General features: G+C 40.0%; 1 protein-coding gene across 1 annotated transcript in view; it reads right to left on the bottom strand.

Annotated features, from left to right (window-relative positions):
- IARS1 (isoleucyl-tRNA synthetase 1) overlaps positions 1-16,934 on the bottom strand; it is a 98,540-nt gene that overhangs the window by 57,500 nt on the left and 24,106 nt on the right. The window contains exons 8-13 of the mRNA XM_024551051.3: positions 16,206-16,293; positions 15,889-15,949; positions 12,278-12,373; positions 2,304-2,426; positions 1,690-1,781; positions 47-145 (exon numbers count right to left, since the gene is read on the bottom strand). Coding sequence (XP_024406819.1) covers positions 47-145; positions 1,690-1,781; positions 2,304-2,426; positions 12,278-12,373; positions 15,889-15,949; positions 16,206-16,293 — 559 coding nt within the window. The remainder of the gene's footprint in view (positions 1-46; positions 146-1,689; positions 1,782-2,303; positions 2,427-12,277; positions 12,374-15,888; positions 15,950-16,205; positions 16,294-16,934) is intronic.

Below are 16,934 nucleotides of genomic sequence, written 5' to 3'. Positions count from 1 at the left end.
ACTATATGACAAAGGACATTATGAAGACGCATGTCTTATTGCTCACCAGTAACACAAATCATTGTTCTTCAGCAGCTGGTCTACCATGTGTTCAACCCGCACAAACCAGCTAGGTACCGCTTTGTAAATGAGAGGAGTGTCCGACCTGGGGAAGCAGACATGGAGGTGTGGCTGGTGAGACTAAGGTATGCAGGTACCCGGGGTAGCAACAACCATTAGTTTCTCACTGATGTCACCGCCATCAACTTGGCCTTCCACCAACATTCATGTTTACTGCAAAACTAATGTCTGTCTTTAGTATTGGTCATGGCCCTACACAATACCAAGAAAGGTAAAAGTTATCAAAAAAACAATATAAGAAAAAAATGTCCTCATATAGTTCTGCTGGTGTGTGACAGTTGTCTAAAAAATGGTATCAACTTCAGCAAAGACAAAACGTGATGCTACTAAACATTCTAATTCACCCACATATTTAGAATCTTCTTTAAATGGTATATTGCATATTTCGCACTAAATTCCATTAGAAAATATTAGGTATGTCTTATCTTAAAGAAATGTGAACCCAACGCAAACATATTTAGTGAGATAACAGAAAATATACATATATGTGTTATGTACATACATACATATGCCTTTGCCCCTGGTTCTTGGCAGAGGTCCTGAAACCCTTGTAATTTCTTAGGTGATAAGAGCACTGGGAACATCTTTAGTTCTAATATTTGGTCTTGGATACTAGTTCCTGACATAGAGCTTCTAAAGCCCATGTAATTTTTTGGTTGACAGGAGTGTCTTTTGTTCTAATGAGGTGACTCTGTATGCGTTCCTTGGATGTGGGCTGGGCACCAGAAAGACCAAACCCAATAGCTTGGAATTTTCAGCCCTGTCCCCATCCTCCTGATTCAATGCCAAAAGTATAGAGTGTAGGGGGTTCCCAGATTGAAGATCACATCCACATACTGGAAGGGAGAGCACCCCAACTCCACAGGACAAATACTCCTGCTCATAGGACCCTTCCAGACCTCTCCCTATGTATATGTCTTCATCTGGCTGTTCATGTATATCTTTTAATACATATAAGTGTTTCCAGGAGTTTTGTGAGCCTCTCTAGCAAATTAATTGAACCCAAGGAGGGGACAGTAGGAACATCTGATCTCAAGCCAGTCTGCTGATCAGGGGGAAACTTGGGTTTGTGACTGGCACCTGAAGTGAGTGAGTGTGTGTTTGTGTCCCATTCTTCTGGGTTTGACCCCTAAATCTCTGAGTAAATAGTGTTGGAATTAAATTAAATAATAGGACATCCCAGATGGTGTCAAAGAAAATTGCTTGGTTTGGAGGAAAAAACCTTCAATATTTTGGAACACAAGTGTCAGAAGTGAAGTTTGTAAAGGGCATAATAAAGAAGACTCACAGGATAATGCAACAGTAGGGAAGATCTGGATTTTTTTTTTTCTGTAGAGCACAAGACTATTTTTTTTCCTTTACAGTCTATGCCTATATTTCTCAGACAACACCTGAGGAAGAAGTAAATGTATGCATTCACAAAATTCTTATTGAAACAAAAAGGCAGTTTCCAAACACTAACTCCAAAGAATGCAACTGAGATGGAAACCACAGATTGATGGAATGGGCACATACATTAAGTGCACGCACAAATCTAAAACTCTAACTACAAAACTCTTTTCTCCTTACCTCCAGCAGAAAGGATAGCTGTGAGTGAAGGTGCTGGCAATAAGTAGTCGGCCTTGTTCCTTCAGGGTCCTGATGATGTTTTTGTCAGCATCCTGTTAAAAAAAAATTAAAATCTAGCCATTAAAATATCCTACAGTACTTAGTAACACAATATAATTAAGTATATTACTAAAATCTGGTATTTGGTTATTTTTATTAAGAGTATAAAGCACAAATAACAAAGGTACTTTAAAAAGACTTGATCCATATTTGAGATACCTTGTAACTTCATGTACTTTTTAAGTATATTCCACACCATTGAGGTACTGAAGTTTTGAATCAGCAATAATTACCCCAAAGTCCCAAAGATGCTTCATGAGTCACTAGTCGGGGCCCAATTTTTTAAATTCCTATGCTTAAAACTATAGCATGCCTCCTCTGATGATACTAGCCCCTGAGAATGTAGCTGATAACGTGATCTATCTTTTCTGATTTTATGTGCTGAAAGAAAGGAAAACAAAACAGAAGCAATTTCCTGGAAAAAAACACCCCAGATGAGGAAGCTATTTGATAAAAAATGATTAATGAAAAAATATGATGAAACCAACACTTTTCTATGTCATTCAGTCACAAACCTTCACATACTGTCCCACGAAATCTGTAACTTCTGCTGTGAAACAGCCTGAAGCATCCACAGGACAAACAGGGACAGAATCTTTCCGAATAATGTTGAAGTCCATACAGACCCGATAGTCATCCTGGGGAAAAGTGGAAAAGGTGCAGGAAGGGAAGAATAAAACAGTTCATGTGTGCATGGGGCAAGAGAGGAGGGTATGAGGAGGCAGGTTTTACAGGGTAAGTTCTCAATATTCTGAGGTATAAAATGCAATAAATAGTAATCATCCTCTCCACTGAAGTTACTTCAAAGACCACACAGAGAATAACAGAGCCGAAAAAGTTGGACAGGGGATTATATCATCTAACCCAGTTTAAGCAGCCATTATACCATAGACTCCTACATATATTGGAGTATCCACTAAGAGAGAAGAAAGCTATTATATGAGCGTATTAAAACAACATCAAATTTGACTTGTAACATCAATAAGTATGCACATACAGGAATGATGAAAGCAGAAGCACATACAGGAGGTAGGTATACCTATTCAGTACTGCATGATGCTTGACATGCATATAGATTTACATCCTTCCTTTCAAGGATCGCCTGAGAGATTGCAACACTGAGCATATCTTTCCTAGATTATACCACAATGCTCAGAATACATTTTGAGTAGTGTTAATAATTAGACCAAATGCTTATGTGAAGCTTATCAAACAGTGTTCGGAATATTTTACTACTTAGATAATTTATTCTTTACCAATGCAAGGAAGGCTGACTGGTGCACTAGGTTTTTACCATGTGTTCCCCTGGCAAAATCCAATAACTATCCCAATTTAACAGATAAGGGGGCTGTGGCGCAAAGAAATCCTTCACTGCAAAGTGGCAATGCTCACATTCAAAACCAAACAGCCTGGCTCTAGAGTCCAAAGTCTTAACTGCTGTGCTATGCTGCCCAAATCGAAAATCAAAGGAATAATATCACAGGCTAGATAGTGAAACCACACACTGGTGTGACTCTAAGACAAGATAGAAAGGCAATGTTCCCACCTGGGCCCGTGTTTAACTCTCACTTTACCGAGGGGCTGTCTGTTATGGAGCAATGTGTGAGTACCTGGCCATGAAGAAAGACCCAAAAATGTACCTGTGTAACAGAAAGGACAAGCCCTAAAGCCCAGCAATTTGAAATTATTTAGTGGACAACACACGGCCCCACAACTTAAACTAGCTAAGCGCAGCATTCCTGAATGGAGCCGTGACAGGTCTCCATCACAAATAAGTATGACTTTGCAGAGGTCAGAGTGGATCATCTAACAAAATGCAACATGAGAGGTCTTTCAGAAAAATTTCTACCAATTGGGGTTCAAGGCTGTAGTTCAAACATCTGGTCTTCTATTACCCTAACCTGCCTGGCATTCAGGACAGATATATGAGGTACTAAAGTAATAAATAACAAACGATCACACTTTTAAACTGAAAACCTGGACTTCCAATCAAGACAAAGGCGTAGGTAGATATACACTGACTACTTGCAAAACCAAAAGACAGACAAGTTAAAAAAAAAAAAAAGTTACCCATAACTGCCAGAAAATAAAACTGTACGGAGGTCTGACAACCAAGGAGTTAAAGAAGAAACGTTCATCTAGATTCATAGGAGGAACAGAGGACTGGCAGCAAGGCAGTGGATGGAGGACCAGGGCAGGTGAGGCAGAGGCTGGCAGATGGGGTGGAAAAACTGGGGAGCGAGACAGGCCATACAACCCAGGGTTCCAGTGCAGGGAAACAGAGCCTCAAAACCTCTGACTGAAAAAACCTGTGGGGGTTGAGGCAGGAGGAAGAACTCCCAGACTCACGTGAGAGTTAGTTGGAGAAACCCAAAGGGTCCTCCTACAAGGTACACAAACCCACCCACCTGGGAATCAGTACCAGAAGGGCCCACTGGCTTGTGGGTAGCAGAGGAAGTGACTGAAAGCCAGCAGAGAGCAGAGCCTAGCAAGCAGCATTGTTTCCTCTCTGACCCCTCCCCCACAAAGAGCAACAAGCAGCAGCAGCGTGGGCTCCTCTGCCCAGGCAAACAGCAAACAACTAAGACTCCGCCCTTTACTACTTAACAGGTGCAATGACACAAAAATATGGCCTTAGTGGAAGAACAGATCAAAGATCCAAAAATACAACTAAGCAATGAAGAGATATCGCCAACCTATCAGATGCACAGTTCAAAACACTGGTAATTGGGATGCTCACAGAAATGGTTGAGTATGGTTGCAAAATAGAGGAAAATGTGAACGCTATGAAAAGTGAAATAAAGGAAATTGTACAGGGAGCCAACAGTGACAGGAAGGAAACCGGGACTCAAATCAACGATCTGGAGCAGAAGGAAGAAATAAACATTCAACCCCGAAAGAATGAAGAAACAAGAATTCAAAACAATGAGGAGAGGCTTAGGAACCTCCGGGACAATTTTAAATGTTCCAACATACGAATCACAGGGGTGCCAGAAGGAGAAGAGGAAGAGCAAAAAGTGGAAAACTTATTTGAAAATATAATGAAGGAGAACTTCCCAATCTAGCAAAGGAACTAGACTTCCAGGAAGTCCAGGAAGCTCAGAGAGTCCCCAAAAAGTTCGACGCAAGGAAGCACACACCAAGGCCCATCATAATTACATTACCCAAGATTAAAGAGAAGGAGAAAATCTTAAAAGCAGCAAGAGAAAAGGAGACAGTTAAGGAGTCCCCATAAGACTATCAGCAGATTTCTCAAGAGAAATCTTGCAGGCAAGAAGGGGATGCAAAGAAGTATTCCAAGTCAGGAAAGGTAAAGACCTACATCCACGATGACTCTATCCAGCAAAGCTACCACTTAGAATGGGAGATCAGTGAAAGTGCTTCCCAGATAAGTTCAACTTAAAGGAGTTCATCATCATCAAGCCCTTATTATATGAAATGTTAAAGAGACTCATGTAGGAAAAAGATGATGTAAAATATAAACAGTAGAATGACAACAAACTCACAACTATCAGTAACCAAGCTTCAAAAAAACAAAACCAAAAACGAACTAAACAAACAACTAGAACAGGAACAGATTAACAGAAATGGAGATCACACGAACGGTTATCAATGGGGAGGGGGAGATGGCATAAAAGGCACCAGAAATAAGAATCATAAATGGTAGGTAGAAAATAGACAGGGGGGAGGTTAAGAATAGTATAGGAAATGTAGAAGCCAGAGAACTTCTATGTATGACCCATGGACATGAACTAAGGTGGGAGAATGATGGTGGGAGGTGGGGTACAGGTTGGAGGAGAAAAAGGGGTGGAAGAATGGGGTAAGTGTAATAGCAGAATCAGTAAAATATATTAAAAAGTAAACAAATAAATGGAAAACCTAAACTACAATTCAAAATCATTATTTTTTTATTTAGTATTCACGGTGCAAAGATACAGTTGACCCTTATACTATCATAATTTAACTGAAACTTCACTAGTTCCTAAAACGCAAATATTATTAATCAAGATTGCTTTTACCCAATTTATTTTTTCCATTTTTAAATCATTTATTTATTTTTCAACTATAGTTGACATGTAGTATTATAGTATTTTCAGGTGTACATCCCAGTGATTAGACAGTACATAACTTATTAAGTGATCACCCAATCCTGTACCCATCTGACACTATATATATTTACTAGAATATTATTGACTATACTCCCTATGATGTACTTTACATCCCCAAGACTATTCTTTTACCACCAATTTATACTTAATCCCTTCACCTTTTTTATCTGAACCCCCAACACCCCTACCATCTGGCAAGTGTCAAAATATTCTGTGGCCCTGGCCAAGTAGCTTAGGTGGTAGTAGCGTTGACTGTACACCAGAAATGTGTGGGTTCAATCCCCAGTTGAAGTACGTACCAAAGGCAACTGATCGATGTTTCTCTCTCACATCAATGTTCTCTCGCTCTTAGAAAATCAATAAATGTATCATCACATGAAAAAAAAAAGTTATCTGTATTTATGTTTGTTTCTATTCTGCCTGGTTTTTTAATTTCTTTAGACTCAGCTGTTGATAGATATGTATTACCATTTAATTGTTCCTATTTTTCTCAGTTCAACAGAAACAACAAAAGGTAAACGGTGCTGCCCTACTACTGTACACATCATCTGGCCTATTCTATAAGTTCAGCCCATTAATGCCAGAAGAAAAAAGGCTGGCCTCCGAAAACCCTGCAGGAAAGACCTGTCCTGTCCCAAACCACATCTCAGCTAAATCTTACATCTTTTTATTTTTTTAAGTATATTTTATTGATTATGCTATTAAGTTTTCCCAATTTTCCCCTCTTTATGTCCCCTTTGCCTTGCACCCATCAACGCTCCAGCATTACCACCCTTAGTTCATGTCTATGGGTTGTACATGTAAGATCTTTGAATTGTTTCCTATACCATTCGTAATACACCTGTCTATTTTGTACCTACCAATTATGCTTATTCCCTGTAATCCCCCCAATTCTTCCCCTCTAATTCCCCACCGAAAACCCTCCATGTGATGTCCATTTCTGATTCTGTTCCTGTTTTAGCTGTTTGCTTAGTTTTTGTTTTCATTGTTTTTCTTTTATTTGGTTCAGCTGTTGCTAGTTATGAGTTTGTCATTTGACTGTTCATGGTTTTTGATCTCCAACTTCTTAGATAAGTCCCTTTAACATTTCATATAAGGGCTTGGTGATGATGAACTCCTTTATCTTATCTGGGAAGCACTGCACCTGCCCATCCATTCTAAATGTTAATTTTGCTGGATATAGTCATCTTGGATGTAGGTCCTTGCCTTTCATGACTTCAAATACTTCTTTCCAGTCTCTTCTTGCCTGTAAGGTTTCTTTTAAGAAATCAGTTGATAGTCTTATGGGAACTCCTTTGTAGGTAACTCTCTCCTTTTCTCTTGCTGCTTTTAAGATTCTCTCCTTATATTTGATCTTGGGTCATATAACTAGGATGAGCCTTGCTGTGTGGTTCCTTGAGTGCAACTTCTTTGGGACTCTCTGAGCTTCCTGGACTTCCTGAAAGTGTATTTCCTTTGCCAGATTGGGCAAGTTCTCCTTCATTATGTTTTCCAATTACGTTTTCAATTTCTTGCCCTTCTTCTTCTCCTTCTCACACCCCTATCATTCGGATGTTGGAACGTTTAAAGATGTCCTAGAGGTTCCTAAGCCTCTCCTCGCTTTTCTGAATTGTTGTTTCTTCATTCTGTTCTGGTTGGATGTTTATTTCTTCCTTTTGTTCCAGGTTGTTGATTTGAGTCCTGGTTTCCTTCCTGTTACTGTTGGTTCCCTGAATATTTTATTTCACTTGGGTAGCCTTCATTTGTTCCTTCATTTTGTGACTAAGCTCCATCAGTTCCGTGAGGCTCTTGACTACCTGTGACTTGAACTTTGCATTTGATAGCCTGGCTATCTTATTGTCACTTAGCTCTTTTTAAGGAGTTTTGATGTGTTGTTTCATTTGGACCATATTTCTTTGTTTCAGGGCACCTGTTATGTTGCAAGGGGGGCAGGGCTTTAGGTATACTCCAGGGAAGGGCAACCCTCTTTGCTGCATTGTGGCACTGTTGGTGGGGGAAGGTTCAGAGAGGGAACCATGTGGCTCGCTTGCTTGGCTCTAGCCCCATTTTCCAATGAACTCTCGTGGGAGACTGGAAATTTCTTCTGCAGTGGCAACCCCCAAGGTAGTTTACAGTTAGCTTTGAGTCTGTTTCCCATTCGGCCATCCTTACCTCGCCTGCACGGTCCGCTGCCTTGCTTTGGGTCTTCTCTACCCACCTGTGATCTTCTTACCAGTCTGGGTGAATGTTGCTTTAACTTCGTGGTTGTCGAAGCTCAATGCAGTTTGATTTTCTGGCACTTCTGGTTGCTTATGGTTTTTATATTGGTTGTTATCCTCCTTTGAGCTTTGTGAGGAAGTGAAGTGTTTCTAACTATGTCCCCATCTTGGCCAGAACTCAGATCTTGTATTTTATGCATGACAATTGTAAAAGAGGGCTTTTGTTCTCATGGCTGTACACTGCTGTATGACCCAGTGCTCACTTCTGCTTGTAGAAATATTCTTTGCTTTTCTGAACATAAGGCTTGATGGTATCACTCTCATGGTTCCAGTCAGCTGGGCACACTTCCCCATGTTTGTTAGCGAACTGGAAAGCCTGAACTAGTCTCAAATTCTCATCAGTGTGGTCAATCGTAAAGTCATTTATGCTGATCTGGGAAAGGATACTTTTATCAGCGTTTGAGACCCCATCATGCTGAACAATGGTGCACTTGAGGTTTGAAACCAAGGAAATGTGCATGTGTCCTGGTCCTCATTTCTGGGGTGAGTTGATCCGTGCCAGGTGATAGAAGGGAAAATCCACACAAGCACCAATCTCTTGGCAGTTGAGTTTCTTAAATTCTTCTGCCCAATCTCTGAAAGCAATGATATCCATGGGGCACACAAAGGTAAAGTCAAGAAGGTAAAAAAGAACACAACGTATCTTCCTCTGTAGTAACATAAGCCTGATAGCTTTGAACGATGGCCAATTTTACCATTTCCTGAAGTTACCTTCCTATCAGCAGCCGCGAGACAGAAATACAAAGACCAAATGGTAGGAAGATGCATGAAGCCTGTTCATTCATATTTGATTTTTCCTTCTTTTTCTTAAAGACAACCCTTCAACAAGTCACATAACATAGGTTTGGTGGTGAGGAGATCTTTTAGCTTTTTCTCCTGTGAGAAGCTTTTTACCTGTCCCGTGATTCTAAATGATAGCTTTGCTGGGAAGCCTAATTTTGGTTTGTAGGTCATTGCTTTTCACCACTTTGAATATTTCATGCTAATCCATTCTGGCCTGCAAGGTTCCTGTTGAGTAATCAGCTGACAGTCTTATATGAGGTAGCTCACTTGTGGGTACATACGTAACTGCTTATGTGATTCTATCTTTAGTCTTTCACATTCTAGTTATATGAATTGGTGTGGTGTGGGATTCTTTGAGTTCATCTTGTTTGGGACATTTTGTGCTTCCTGGCCTTGTATGTGTATTTCCATCACCAGATTGGTGAAGTTTTCTGTCATTATTTTTTACAATGGGTTTTTATTTTCTCTTTTTCTTTTAGAACTCCCATGATGCAAATGTCGGTATGCCTGAAGTTGTCCCAGAGGCTCCTTACACTATGCTAATTATTTTGGATTCTTTTCTCTGTTCTAATTGGGTGTTTTTTGCTCCTTATATTCGAAGTTGCTGATAGATTCTCAGCTTCATCTGTTCTACTGATTCCCTGTAAACTTTTCATTTTGGTTAGTGTATTCTTCTTTTCAGTCTAGTTTTTTTCTATGCTCTTGAGGTTCTCGCTAAGTTCAGTATCATTACAGCCAGTATTTTAAATTCTAGCAGATTGCTTGTCTCCATTTTGTTCAGTTCTTTTTCTGGAGTTCTGTTCTTCCATTTGAATGTCTCATTTTAGCAGCCTTCCAGTGTTTGTTTCTTTGTATTTGGTAGAGTTGCTATGTCTCTCAAGCTTTGTAGAGTGGCCTAGTATAGTAGGTATTGTCTAGGGTCAAGTGGCATAGCCTCCCCAGTCACCCAGGCTGGGACTTGAGGTGTACCCCGTTAGCCTTGATTGCTTTGGCACATCAACGAGAGGGATTTACACTCAGGCCAATCAGATGCAATGACTGGCTGCAACCACTGACCACTATGGAGGACTAGCTGTGCAGGTCCCCACCCCAGAGAGCCAGACTTACTTCAACAGGGCTCTGGTGCCCGCTGAGTCCACCCCTTGAGTGTGTCACTTGTTGAGGTGGTTTGGTGGTGATGCTCCAACGTAGTCTGAAGCTATCCACTATGTGTGCTGGCCTCCTGGGAGGTGCAGCTCAAGGTCAGCCACTGCCTCTTTTTGTGCAGGTCCATCTGGCATAAGCTACAAAGCAATCTACAGCTGGCTCCTACTTGTGCTGGGCTTGAATGTGCTCAGGCAAGGCCAAGCTGTGAGGGAAGGCTGGCTGCCACTTGTGCCAGGCCATGGCCACTTAGTGAGAGGAATGGGGCATGCTGAGGCCCAGAAGTTGCTTGTTTTAGAGATTTTTAGGAAAATCTGAAGCATAAGTTAGGATACATCATTTGCATGGAAAAGGCACTGGAAACAGCTTAGGTGGGTCTGAAAGTTGGATGGGGCAGGGCGTCAGGGAATCACCAGAGCAGGGCTGTGTGACCCAGGCTTATGGAGTCTCACAGATGGTACCTGCTGTGAGAGGAGGGCTCATCTGTCAGTACTTCTCTCTGGGAGAAAGCTGCTCCTCCAGCTCTCATCTTGATGCCAGACAATTCAGTTTCTCTCTATACGTCTCTGGTGTTTTTCAAGCTACTGCCCCAGCACAGGAGCTCAAAGAGAATGAGTTTGAGTAATTTCATGCATGGACCCTTTAAGAGGAATGGCCTGGGACTTCAGAAGCCCTTTGTCTCCTTCAGCCTTAACCTTCACTGGTTTTCACAGCCAGAAGTTATGGGGACTTGTCTTCCTGGTACTGGAACCCTGGTCTGGGGGTGGAGTCTGGTGTGGAGCTAGGACCCTTCACTCATCAGGGGGAACCTCTGCAGGTGAGATATCCCTCCTGATTTTTATCTGTGACAGGTGATTGTGGGACCTGCCCATTCTACGTCTCTGCCCCTCTTAACAGTCTCAATGATGTGGTTTTTTTCAATGCCATAGTTTTAGGACTTTCATTCAACCAGATTTCAGGTGGTTCTGAATGATGGTTGTTCTGTAGTTTAGCTGTAATTTTGATGTGTTTGTGGGAGGAGGTGAGTACAGGTTCCACCCAATTTGAATAGTGAACAGGTAGGTGTTAATAAGAAATTGGTAGTTTTATTGGTTTTAACATTAGCATGGTACTTATATTAAAAATAAAATTTCTCATCAATCATAGACACGTGCCAAAGTATTTGCAGACAAGGATATGATGTTCAGGATTTGCTCCAAGAAAGGCCAGTTTAAATAAAAGCATGGGGAAAAGGAAGGGATTAAGATAGATAAAACAGAATCCCCAAAATGTTGATAATTGATGGAGTTGGATGATATAAACATATGGATTTATTATAATTTTTTAAACTTTTTTTAATGAAGATTTCCATAATAAAAATATCTATAGAGTTTAAGTATGAAAACAAAGTGACCAAGGAAAAGACTAGCTTATCACCCCCATCACTGATAAAATGATCAAGCAGAGAGGTATGTGTAGGTCCCCAGTGACTGCTGCACTGGCAGTAGTAACTGTGTACACTCCTGTAGCATCATGAACTCTGTTAAACACTCTTTATAGAAGATTCCATTTAGTCCTTCTAGGTCTCAAGATAGGCAGGTACTATACCTGTCACAGAAAGAGAAAAGGAAATCGAGACTGGCCAACTAAGTTACTCAGGGAGTGCCTGTTATTGCAGGGCTTCGACTTAAAGATTTGGTTAGCTTTAAAACAGGTACCCTTGACCTGTACACTCTACTATTTTATTCATATAAATTATATTAAAAGGATATTTTCAGAAAAATGGCTTTGGGCAAAATATAAATTACCCACACCCTTTTCCCTTCTAATCACACAGTATTTAGTCAAGATAAAGCAGAACCTTTCTGAAGTCTGACTAACCATGGTGACTGCACGACAGTGTGCCCTTGTTAAAACTCACAGAACTGCATACCATAAAGAGCAAAATGTTGTGTATATAAATTATGAATGAATGAAAGATCAACTTACGTTTTAGAAAGACTAAATGTCCTTAGCCCACCATTTTTTACAGATCAGTTGAGGGTGAAAAGAAACTGCAGATGTATTTTATAAGACAAAATGAGGCTGACCCCATGGCTTAAGAAGGGTGGTGATCAACACACACGCATACACATATGCAGAGACATGAGGACAATGACTCAGTGGCCACTGAAATTGACTTCTTATAATTACATTTGCAAGATCTGTATTACTCACTGCGCCAAAGTAAGGAGCTTGATGTACAACCCCAGTGCCTTCTTCCTCCCTCACGTAGCTGTCAACAAGCACAGTAAAAGCACCATTCTCTTTACACTGGAAAACAAAACATTAGCAGGACTAAAGGATGAAACTGTACCATACCATAATATTAATTTGATAGCAGCAGTTAGAGCTTGAAAAACTTTTAACATGTGAAATTCTTTTTGGCACTAGAAATGGCAATAATTCATATGAGAAGGTAACGTGTTAATTCTATACAGTAGTTCGTGAATAATGATTCAATACTTACAAATGAAATAGTTATCTGAAGACTTGCAGAGAAAATTTTCTAACTTCTTTAGTACAACACTGGGCCTTTTGATTAGTTTTCCTGGACTGATGCCCCCTCTAATCTACCCTTGCACCCAGCATGTCCTTTAACATAGTCTCACAGAATACACTCCTTAAACTATTCCCTCCTGATATATAGCTCACCCTTGAAAAATGGAGTGGTTAGAGACACCGACCCCCATGGAGTGCAAATCTGGGTTTAACTTCTGACTCTGCAATTGACCCTTCCCATTCTTGAATTCAACCAACCACAAATTGAACACCATTTTTTCAATTTGCAATTGGGAATGGAAAAAAGTGTTTTTTATCCATGGTCGGTTAAATAAAATCCATGTATAAATGAACCGGCACCTTGTTCAAGTGTCAACTGTATTTTTCAATCACTGCATACACTCCACTTTTCTTTCCACTTCAAGTCCAGCTCAAGTTATTCAGCTGTAAAAGGCAAAACTTGAAAGATGCGGAATGGGGGAGCCCAGAGCTACCATTTCTACCTGTAGATATTCTTCCCTAAGGTAACCCTGGTGGGTAATGTTTCCAATTTTATTTCCTTTGCAGTACCAATAAAGCTTAGTTAGTACATATAAGGTTATAGACCTACTTTTTCTACCATCATCTCTTAACATTTCATTTCACATACCCTTTGTTTTAGCCCAACTAAAACTCTTTGCTTTCTTATCTCTGTGCCTTTGTAAAAAAGTACTTTCAGAAATGATTTTTACAATCAAGCCTATAATCCTGAAAAAAAAAAAAAAAGGCATTAGGACTTCCAAGTTTTAAAGATATTCTGGTTGCATGTGAATTTCACAAGCAAACTCAGAATAAAGATAAAATGGCTTGTGCAAATCACAGAAACAGCAATGATGCTGGACCTGAAACAAGGTCATCTGGGTTCAAATACAGCAGCATTTTCAACTCTTTAATTGTTTGGCACATGCTTAAAACTAAACATGAAAAATAACCATAAATTTTTAATTGCTGTAACCCAAATCACCTGTAAATATCTTTGGTGTGGTATCACAGGTACCGAGGTGTGTCTTCAATGATATAAACACGGAGAGAGAATAGTATGTTGTTATAATCAGATGTAAGGAACACAAAGGTACCTTACTGTTTATAATTCCACACTGCATTCCCATCTCTGGATCCAGCTCTGGATCCTGTCCCACTGAGGCTGAGATTGGTCAGTGGTCACCACAGTGCTGTACCCACATACTCTCATAGCTCTCATTTAATATTTCAGAACATGTGTATATTTTAGGTACACATCAAACAATTCTGTCCTAAGTCAACGAATTTGTAGTACTTGTTTAAAATTTACAGAAGGTTCCAGAAATTTCAGGAAGCTTAATTCCTGAATGGATAGGTCTTATTCATCTTAAGTCAATGTACTAAGTGCATGTCCCAACGACTTAACCCGAAGTTCCTATCTAGGGTGTCCATGTACATTTTCTGAGAGGGCTCAGCTTTCCTCACCTTCTCAGAAGAGTCTACAATTCAGAAAGTTTAAGAACACTCACTTAGTGGAAGAGTTTTAAGACAAGAACAAATACAATATAAAACAAATTACATTAAGATTCATAAGAGAAGAATGTAGTAATGACATGTTTCAAAAGGAGAAACCGAAGAGGCATTTCAGAAAACACTTTTTCAGATAGCATCTAAGTTCAGCTTTGAAGAGTGACTTGAACTTGAGCTGGTATGACATTACAGAAAGGTGAAGGATTTTTTAAACAGAAGAAAAAGTTAATGAAAACAAAGGCAGGGAGGAAGAAAAAGAAAGGGTTGTTTGACTGAAGCAAAACATATGTTAGGTGATGTGACTAGGAAGCCAGTCTGTCTCATGCCAAGTAGAGAACATACAGCGAGAAATGTGCTGGCAAATGAAAGAACTACAGGCTCACAGGGAGGGATCAAACCAGGCAACATATAGGGATGTCCATCAGCAGCAACACGTAATGAGGGAATGGGCCACTCATTAGGAGACTAGAAACATAGGGAAACACTCAAAGAGCGTTAAAGTGAAAAGACAGATACAAACAACATCGTGGACAGAGCCCAAATGGCAGAGGTCACCTGCAGTAAATTAAGCAAACTCTGCTACTGCACTGAAACACAACAGAGAGGTAAGGAAATGTTTTATCCTGGGCTCAGATGTAAGGTTTTGCTGGCTAAGCACAGGCACAGCTGGATACCGTATTTTTCAGATTGTAAGACACACCGTACCGTAACACGCACCTAGGTTTTAGAGGAGGAAAATAAGAAAAAAAAAAAACCCTGCCCCACCGCTGCCTCCCCCCACCCAGAGAGCCAGGTAAGCTACATTCGGAGTATAAGACACACCCCTATTTTCCTCCCAATATTTTTTTGGGGGGGAGGGGGAAGGAAAGTGAGTCTTATAGTCCGAAAAAACCACCCACAGTATATTTCTTACATAATATGTGAAGCCAGGTCTGATGGTGTTGCTCATCAGTTTACTCTAAGACTTATAAATAAGGACCAATTCCTGATGACCTTGTTCTTTTGTTGGTGGTTGGGTTTGCAACTATAGCTGCAAATTCTGTTGTCAGAAAATGAAAACTACATAGAACAGCTTTATGACTCCTAAGAAAAGTTACTAAATTAATGAGCTCTGTTGTAGTACCCAGATTTAAACACCCATTTAGTTAATTTCTATTAAATGAATTGTTTGTTTTTTTTAAAGATTTTATTTATTTTTAGACAGAGGGGAAGGGAGGGAGAAAGAGGAGAGAAACATCAATGTGTGGTTGCCTCTCCCGCACTCCCCACGAGGGACCTGACCTGCAACCCAGGCATGTGCCGTGACTGGGAATCAAACTGGCGACCCTTTGTTTCCCAGGCTGGCACTCAATCCACTGAGCCACACCAGCTAGGGCTGAACTGTTTACTTTTTTTTTACACAGTTTTGAGTACTAGCCTAAATTTGTGGGAGGGAAAAAAAACATCCCAAAACAATCCCTCATATTTCTGGGTAATATGTACGCTATAAACAAATATATACACATATATCTTATCAAAAGTAAGTAATCTCTTATGTAGTTTGAGAAAAGTATTTTTAAAGTCCCTGAGGATTTTAATGATTAGAACAAGGAAATACAAATAGAACTTAATTCTGTTAACACTAGACTTCTTGATTCAGGCACACTCATGCAAACAATATAATAATCAGACCACTTCAGTTACCATTATATTGCTCCAGTTATCAATATAATACAAGGGCTGTGGAGAACCACTGTGGTAGTGCTCCCTAAGCTCACCTTTACAAAATAATCAAACAGGGGCTTGTATTTCTTGCCTTTGAGATAGGCACCAGGAAACCTAGAAAAAAAGAGGAACGCAAACTTACAATTATATTTAGACTATCAAAGAAATTAGGTTGTAGCCACATGAAGTCACCGCTCCCTTCTGATTTATGTATTCCTTAGTCATAAATGTTGGCACATTACCAAACATGCATGTAATGGAATTAGTAACTTAAAGCTAAACTTGAATTATACAGCTTTTGGGTAATAAAGTTATCTTATTTTTTAAAACTAAAGACACACATGCATAAATCAATGATTTGTATATTTACCTTTCCAGGATCTCATAGTCACTCTCCAATCTAAAGAGGGCTGATAATCTGGCTTCCATTAAAATGAGTGATTTTCCTCTGACAACGTCTGTGAGAGCAGAAGAAAAAGTGGACTTCAGTAATAGTCACAGTGTGTCTTACTCTAAAGACATGAATCAGCATAGCTCTCCCTCCAGTGGCTCCTGTATCACCTGTAACCAGTGTGCTCAGCACTCACAGAGAAGCATTACAAAGAACACTACACACTTCTTTCTGGGTACTAAAAAGACAAAACATCAAAAGTTGTTAGGCAGCTCATGAATTGTTGTAAATTGTACCTCTACCCATTTTTAGTAAACTCATCTTTATTTTCTCCTACCAAAGGTAATATATATATGTGACTGATTCAAAGTCATTAACAAACCAAGAAGTTCACAATTAGTAGTCCCCAGTAATCTCATCTACCCTTAGGTACTACTTACCATATATTTGAGTGTGTATCTCCGGGTATTTTTCTATGTATATAGTAACATACATATTATGTGAATGGGTGAGTTTTAAAAAATAATTGTGGGCCCTGGCTGGTGTGGCTCAGTGGACTGAGTGTTGGCCTGCAAAACCAAAGGGTTGACAGTTCGATTACCAGTCAGTGCCTGCGTTGAGGGCCAGGTTCCTAGTAGGAGGTGCATGCAAGGCAACCAGACATTGATGTTTCTCTCCTTCTCTTCTTCCCTACCTTCCCCTCTCTCT

This window comes from Desmodus rotundus, chromosome 3 (assembly GCF_022682495.2).
Source record: "Desmodus rotundus isolate HL8 chromosome 3, HLdesRot8A.1, whole genome shotgun sequence".
NCBI lineage: Eukaryota > Metazoa > Chordata > Mammalia > Chiroptera > Phyllostomidae > Desmodus > Desmodus rotundus.
The sequence above is the reverse complement of the archived record's forward strand: the minus strand, read 5'-3'. Positions and strand labels throughout refer to the sequence as shown.